Source organism: Brassica oleracea, chromosome C8 (assembly GCF_000695525.1).
Source record: "Brassica oleracea var. oleracea cultivar TO1000 chromosome C8, BOL, whole genome shotgun sequence".
Taxonomy (NCBI): Eukaryota; Viridiplantae; Streptophyta; class Magnoliopsida; order Brassicales; family Brassicaceae; genus Brassica; species Brassica oleracea.
Window position 1 is genome coordinate 41,139,333 of NC_027755.1, and position 8,416 is coordinate 41,147,748.

Here is an 8,416-nt window from a genome sequence, read left to right on the forward strand (position 1 = left end):
CCCTAAACCCTTGGAAAAACACTAAACATGTTGTCAACAAAACACTAAACCCTAAACTCTAATCCTAAACCCTAAACCCTTGGGAAAACCTTAAACCCTTGGGTAAACTCTAAACCCTTGGGTAAACCCTAAACCCTAAACCCTTGGAAAAACACTAAACATTTGGATAAATTCTAAATTATAAATCTTAAACACTAAACTCTAAATCTTAAAAATAAATATTTTTTCTAAACAATATTTTTTTAGAACTATTGTTATTTTTATTTACTTAATTTTTTATTTTTTATTTTAAAAGCATAATATAATTTGGAAAGTTATTTTGTTTTCTTAATTAAAAGATACTAGATCTAAAATGACAACTTTCTATTGGTTGGTGAACCTAAAGGTTCACCCTAGGGAGTGAACCCAAGAAAAAGTCTTTTTTTATTCGATCACAAGGGGAATTTAATACTAGTTGTTACAGCTATATATGAGCTCTACTTCTTATAGTATTCTATATATTTATCTACCTACTAAAGAATTACAAGACTTGTTGCCTATAAATATTGACATATCTCTTCTTTTCATTATTCATCACCGATTCTTTTCAATATTCTCTCTAGAAAACTTGTCCACATAAATGTTTACTTTAAAGAGTTTTTTCGTGATAGTAACAATAATCATTTGTGACTTACAAATCTCGAATGGTTCTGTGAGTTTGACAATAAAAAAAAAGAATATTAACGAAGGAGTGGTGAGTTTGACAAACTTTGATGATGTGATATATTATGGGGAAGTTAGTGTTGGTACTCCACCACAAAAGTTTAATGTAGTATTCGACACTGGAAGTTCTAATTTTTGGATTCCTTCTACGAAGTGGCCTACTGATACTGTCTATCCACACCCAAAGTTCAACACCGAAGGATCAAAGACGTACACTGCGAAATATGACAATACCGATAAACATAAACGTATCATTCCTTTACTCTGGAGATGATATTTTTTTATTTTAATATATGTTTTTTTCCCCTATTTAATATATGTTTTCTTTTATCTTATATGTTGCCATTTGCCAATCCACAGTTTTTCTCTCGTCTTTACTTTACAGAATCGATTAGTCATTCAACCCTAAATTAGTTTTTCTCTATCTCGTCTTCAACTAATCATCAGTCTCTCGTTTTACAGGAAAAATAAACGTAGATATTACATATACAGTGGGTGCACTGAAAGGTACCCTATCCCAAGATAATCTCATTCTCGGTGGGATTATTCTTGAGGCGCAAGACTTCTTTGTAGGGTTTAAACCAGATCTTCACATGAAAAAGGTCAAATTCGATGGAATACTAGGACTGGGATTGCCATCTCTGAAGTTTGCTGGAACTGTCTCAGTGTTGGAGAATCTGGTGAATAAAAAATTAATAACCCAACATATTTTCTCTATACTGATGACTCCTCGAAAGGGACCTGGAGCAGACGCTGGTCAGATCATTTTTGGTGGACTCAACGAAAGACACTTCCTTGGCAAACATTTCTATGTTCCTGTACTGTCGGGGAAAGGCTTTTGGAACATTTCAATGTCTCAAATTTCCGTTAATGGAGAAGATATGAAAGCTTGTGCTCCACAATGCTTTGCATTTGTGGATGCTGGGACGACAGACATTTTTGGTCCAAAGGTAGGATAAATTAAGTTTTAGCTCTTATATACAGTACTTCAGTGTTTCAAAAAAAAAAAATATCGTATGTTAAATTCTGTTTCTGTGATGTGTAGGACGAAATCATGAAGATCTATGCAGCAGTTAACACAACTCAAAAACAGATTGCATGCTACAAGGTTAAAACGTTGCCGGTGATCTCCTTCGTAATTGGAGGAAAGAGTTTTTCCATCACTCGAAACAATGTAAGATCCTAATTCTCTATACTTTTAGTTGTTTTTATATCTCGCCATTTTCTTGATATATATATATTATTTTTTTGAAGTACGCATACGAATACTTAGATAGAAGGGGAGCAAAACGATGCGACCTTCGTTTGGAGCAATCTGACAGTAACACATGGTAGGTTGTAACGTTGTTGAACTCAATATTTCTCTAACTGATTCTGTGAGTTATAAATTAATCATTGGATTTGGATTTGAATTTAGGGTTTTGGGTATAGCTTTCATGGAAGCTTACCATACGGTCTTCGATATTCAAGATTTCAATAAGCCAAAGATCGGGTTTGCTAGCGCAGCACCATAAGCGTGGAGACAAAAGAAGAAAAAGAAACACTATAAAAAATAATAATACTTAATTCGGTTTGTTGTTTCTCGTGTTAATGACGCTTAGTTAAGTTATATTAAACTTTATGAAGATGACCCGATCATCTATCTTTTTTGTTCATTGTTTTGAATGAATTATCTATCATCTTCTTTTTTTAACTCGAAAATTCATTTCATTGACTAAAAGTTACAAGGTAAAATACATAAGTGAACATGAATAAATCCCGTTGAAACCGAATACAAGTCAATGTCACGAATGATATGTGAACTCAAATGGCTTAGGCGTCTTCTTCTTCAGTTAGGTTTTACTCATGACCAATCTATGCATATGTTCTGTGACGGTAAATCCGCTATATCCATATAGCTAAAAAAAACAGTATTTCATAAACGTGCAAATCATGTTGACACACAATACGAAATGCTGTTCATGACAAGCTAATTACATCTGAGCATATTTATACAAATAGTTAATCTGAGACTTAGCTACAAAGCCACTATGAACTCTAACAATTCAATATTTACTTTCCGAATGCCTAGCTTGAAGGAAAATAACACTACAAAGATATATTTTTACAACTTAGGTATTTGGACTAATCTAATATATTCATATTCCTAGTTGGTTTACATTGCTTATGTTGTATAAATACTCTATCTATCTTGATTGATGAATAAGATAAATTTTACATTCCATTATAACGTCCAAGGATGATTACGTAACCTTTCACCAAACATCCCTTGGCATTGTTATGTCCAAGCTATAATTTGACGCAAATCATACTTTTCTATTTAAACCCATTTTTAATATACATAAATCATCGATGAAGACAAGTTTGTTTTTATCGAAGCATCCGATCAAACTTTTCCCAAAGTCAAGCCTTAATAATTAACAATACGACGAGACCCTGAGTGTTTTAAAGGTGGGTTACAAAAATAATTCAGTTTGTTTCGTTTTAAGGTTGTCGTCTGAGCAGAGAAAGTCTTAGATCTGAATATCTTTCCTTAAAAACCCAGTCATAAAGAAATGAAAAGTAGGTTAAAGGCCCACCATGTTCAATGTTTTTAAGGGATTTACGAAATTCTGACCAATTTTTTTAAAAAACGGATATATTTTTTTGTTTTATATCTTTTTTTAAATTTAATTTTAATATTTCTGTTTTCTTTTGTAATCATATTTGTGTTTTTCTTTATAATTATATTTGTGTAAAGTATTTTTTTATTATTAGTAAGAGATTTTGGTAATTGCAAATCTATCAACACGATGAAAGAAGAACCGGTAAACATTAATAAGAAATGAGAAATAAGACACAAAATGAATAAATTTGGCAATGTAGGAGTTATGGCGGTCAATGTGACATATAGGGCGTGAAATAGTAAAAACAAACGAAGTTAGTATAAGACAATCAAATTTATTTTATTTTAATGTTTTTAAAGGAAAATTGAGCAAATCAAAATATTCTCGTAAATAACATTATATTGTTGGATAAAATTAAAATTAACTAGTATGACTGAACCTTCAACAAAGACTATGTGACAAAGGACAAACCATTTTCATAAAAAGTAGCCTATTTACTTAGTGCCAGTTTAGACGAAGTGTTAACATGTCCAATTTTCTTATACAATAAAGATTCTAGTATTCTAGTTTAGGTCTTAATTTGTTACAAAACATTAAGATTCTAGTTTTCGAATTCATAAATAATATAACCAAATTCTGGAAACAAAATTTAAATTCAGCATAGGGACCAAATATTATTTGTGCCGAGCATGAATGTCATATTGGTACTATCAGATAACAAAAAGTATATTTGGTGGTGGTGGGGTGTTGTTAGGCACTTCCCTTTTGATCGAAGAATCGAAAGATAATAATTCAAAAGCATTTTTGTGTTCTAAAATCAATTTTATAAACGAAAAATATCGGAAGAAAGGAGATTGAAGAATACTTTAGTCCATAAGAGTAGCTATACGGAAATACATTAAGATGCGTTTCACATTGTACATGGTATAAGGCACAACCGTTTTGTTGCTGTATGGCCCCTCTCATGGTTAAAAAAACATTTTAAGCAATGATAGAAAAAACCGCGTTTTCTGTCCTCCAAATGCGCATTCTTTTGTTTGACATTGGCCAATACCTTTTTTTGCATCTAATGGCATTATATGCGTTGCTAATTGTTTTCTTTGACGAGTTAATCTAATGTATGCATAGTTTTTTGGTATCTAAAATAAACGTTTGCATGTTCGTGTACTAGTACTAGTGCCTCGTCTATAACATTTCATATAAACCTTTCTGTTTCGGTCACGAAAACTTTTGTTTTTTTATGTTCAGCTTTGTCATAAATCTTTTAAGATGCAATATTCACCAGAAACAAAGCAAATTACAAATACTTAAATTTTTAGGAACATATATCCGATCCAATCTATTATATATATCTACATATTTTAAAAATATACATATAAGTTAAAATAAATTAACTATTAATGTTCTTTATTATTTTATTATATAAAAGTTATGAAATTTCCTAATGTGGCTAAAGTATATATGACACTTAATAATTTTCAATAATATTTGATAAAAATTAGTGTATCTTCTATCATATTTGTTTAATATTAAAATCTTAAAATAAATTAAACAACCACATTAACCATATAATAAAATTTTGAATTTTGGTATATGTTATATTTTGAATTTTTGAAAACGACTATAAATTACTAAAAATGTTAAAAGTCTCACATTCAAATTTTGTGATATATGGTTTAAAGTTTTTTGTTATGAAAAAATACAAATGATTACAAAATCATATAAGTATCTAATTTAATTAACTATTAAGATTGAAAGATATATATATATATATATCGTTTTAAATAAAACTATATACTATATAATATATAAAAATATTTTAATTTTGAAATTTACTTTGAACCATTTTTTTGATAAAAGTTTTGAACAAACATTGACAACTTAATTTAGAAAAAATTTTATAAATTACTAAAACTATTAATTCCTCAATAAAAATTTTGTTATCAGTAATTTAAATATTTTGCTATAAAAAATAAAAATGATCAAAAAATCATATGAGCAAAAATCATCATTTAATAGATATTAATATTAAAAATATACTATGTATGTTAATATTTTTTTAAATTTAATTATATATCCTATCAAATAAAAAAATGTTGTTTGATTAATAAAATTAATTTATATGCTTACACTAGTTTAATTATATATGTAATAGTTTAATTATATATGTAGTAGTTACTGATTTTAATTATTCAATATATATTTATTATTTTATAATACATAAAAACATATTATATATAAAAAAAATTATATATATAATACAAGACGCAGAGTTTAATCTAGTTGATTATTATAACGAAACATATCTGATCACAACTACGTCCAAAAATTCGGATATTCAATCCGTCTGACCGTATCCACCTCTATCTTCGTCTATATACATCTTACGTAATTCATTAGATGTGTGGGACCTAGATAGTATCATTTTAAAAGTGCTATACCATCCATCAATTTTACGTATTATAACCTGTAATATATTTTTGCATGATGCATGTGCTTGCGAGTATTTTTAGAGAAATATTATAAGGCATACGAGTACTGTAAGTGATAAAATTAAATTTTGCTCAAAAATTATTAAAGCCTCACACGAGCAATTTTCACATGTATATAATTTTTAATAATCTACATATTATACCACTCTTTTTTTTAGTATTCGCTGTCGTGATCCTTAAAAAGTGATGTTCCCCCTTTGGACAAAAGCAAATATGTGAGGTTTGTTATTAAAATAGAAACCTTTTGATCTGATAGCTTGTGAATGTATTTCTTGCCATCAAGATCTTTGTTACTCGTAGATTTAATATTCTAAAATTTTCTATTCATCATTCATTTCGTTTCTTAACTAATAATGACAACCAAATTAGCTTAGATTAAGATTTTCTTTGTCCATTTTTTATGTTACAGCATCAGAGGTTGCACATTTATCTTACATTTGATGAATAACAGGTATCTAACCTGAAAAAATCCAAAGGTAGTAAAAATAGATGCAGGTTGTCACAAAGATGATGAATAACAGATTAATAGATCCTCTGAAATATAACTATATATATATAGTTACAAAAATAAAACAAGAGGAGTAGATATATATTATATGATTTCTTTCTGTTTTGTATTATATGATGCATGAGGGTTTAGTTTAGTAGATCGTTTTGTGACAACCTGCATCTATCAATCTACATCAAAATGAGTCATTTGTAGGGTCCAAGGTTGAAACAACATTGCAGATTTAAATGCTTCCATTTGCTTAGTTTTGCTAGCAAATGATACGTACCATATACGTCATATTCATGCTAAAAATGATTTGTGAGCCGATGCGAATTTGATGATGAAAGAGAGTAGTTCTGGTTCATGTAATTCATATGTGCTTGTTGTTAAAAAGAAATAGGCATTCTTAACAACAGACCCATCTTAACAGGAAAGCTGTGAAAGAATTTTAAACTTATAAAACTATCTTCGCCAACCGTCTTCGCGGAAAGAAGTGACATTGCTGCAGATTCGTAAAACATCATAATACATATATTGTAGTTATATATAGGTTAGACTAAGATGGGAGCTGGTTATCAAAGTACAAAATATCACAAGAAATTCGAGTGAAATGGTGAGAGTATTTGGAAACGAAGAGCGGAGGACTTCTATTATGTTTCGTTCTCATAGAGCGAAACCATTAACGTTTGTCTTCGTCTTCCGGGTCAAGGGGTTTTAAAAATAATTTAATAGTCTTAACAAGTCACATTTTCATATTGTATTCCTTTCTTATTAACAGAGAACGCAATTTGGAGAGTTTTATTTACACTACTGCTATTATGATGATGTATCACTTCTTCATCCATTCTCAGCAGGCTTTTATAACTATCCTTTCTTAGCTAGATTAATTACAGGTAGCTATTGATCCAGCTTATATTTAAACCAGTCGTATTCATAATATAAAATAAAGCGAAATGATTGGATGTTATAAGATTGATATGATGTTTTGAACAAATTATAACCTCCCAAATAAACTAATATGAACAAATAAATATGAAATTCCATTAAATAAAATGCACATTTTTTTCACTGGACGTCTTTTAGACGATAAAATGAAAATAAGTCATATAAACCTTAGTTGATGTAACAACTACTAATGAACTCTTTACGAGCTAAACTAAACCATGCTGACGTTTACTATAACAAGTTTTAATACATAAAACTTTTGAGTAAATTTAAATATATAGAAATATTAATTTGATTATTAGCTAGCACAACATTATGCATAGTTTGTGATATAAGACAATCTGTTGTGCTATGCATAATCGTACATACAATTTTTGGTAACATACCAGTGAATACAGGTTTAAATGATTCTAAACGTATTGGAGGTATGGGGTGGATCATAAAGAACGAGACAGGTGAAGTGCTCTGTCGGGGCTCTACTAATCAACCTTTTGTCTGCTCGGCCTTAATGGCGGAAGCTCTGGCCATTCGTGAAGCCCTCTCAAAAGCAAAAGACCTCAACCTTCGAAGTCTACAACTATTCTCGGACTCGCAAGTCCTCGTATCTGCTCTGCGTTCAGAGCTGGAAGTGAATGAGATTGCAGGTGTTTTACATGATATTAGGAACCTTGCCACTCTCTTCTGTCCTTTATCTTTTCATTTTATTCCTCGTCTTGAAAATCGTCAAGCTGATGCTTTGGCTAGTTCAGGTCTTGAACGCTTTAATGGTGTTAATGTTGTGTAAGAACCTTTTGGTTGAAGTAAAAAAATGCTTGGTTTGACAAAAAAAATGATTCTAAACGTTATTTTTTGAAAAATGATACTAAATGTTACGGAAAGATGAAATTCATGTGTATCCCGTATATATTAATTTTGGAGCATTAGAACATGTTTTCATAGCCAAGTGTCATCACGAAAATGATTCTTACAATTGTTAGAAAAATATGTTGGTTCATATAAAATATACTATACTTTTTTATTAAACTAACTATCAAATTAATTAAAAGTGGACAAAAGAATATTTTTTCCCTTAAATAAAAGCTACGGAATTACCTAATATGGTTAACATATATATGACAATTAATGATTATGAATAATACATATTTGATTAAAATTCTAACCTCTCTATTTTTTGTTTAATT

General features: G+C 29.6%; 1 protein-coding gene across 1 annotated transcript; it reads left to right on the forward strand.

Annotated features, from left to right (window-relative positions):
* The first annotated feature begins 582 nt into the window (after positions 1 to 582).
* Positions 583 to 2,347, forward strand: LOC106310830 (aspartic proteinase A3). The gene is made up of 5 exons (XM_013748055.1): positions 583 to 950; positions 1,165 to 1,652; positions 1,748 to 1,876; positions 1,957 to 2,033; positions 2,120 to 2,347. The coding sequence occupies exons 1-5, from the start codon at positions 620 to 622 to the stop codon at positions 2,214 to 2,216; spliced, it is 1,122 nt and encodes a 373-aa protein (XP_013603509.1). The 5' UTR covers positions 583 to 619; the 3' UTR covers positions 2,217 to 2,347.
* Positions 2,348 to 8,416: the final 6,069 nt, after the last annotated feature.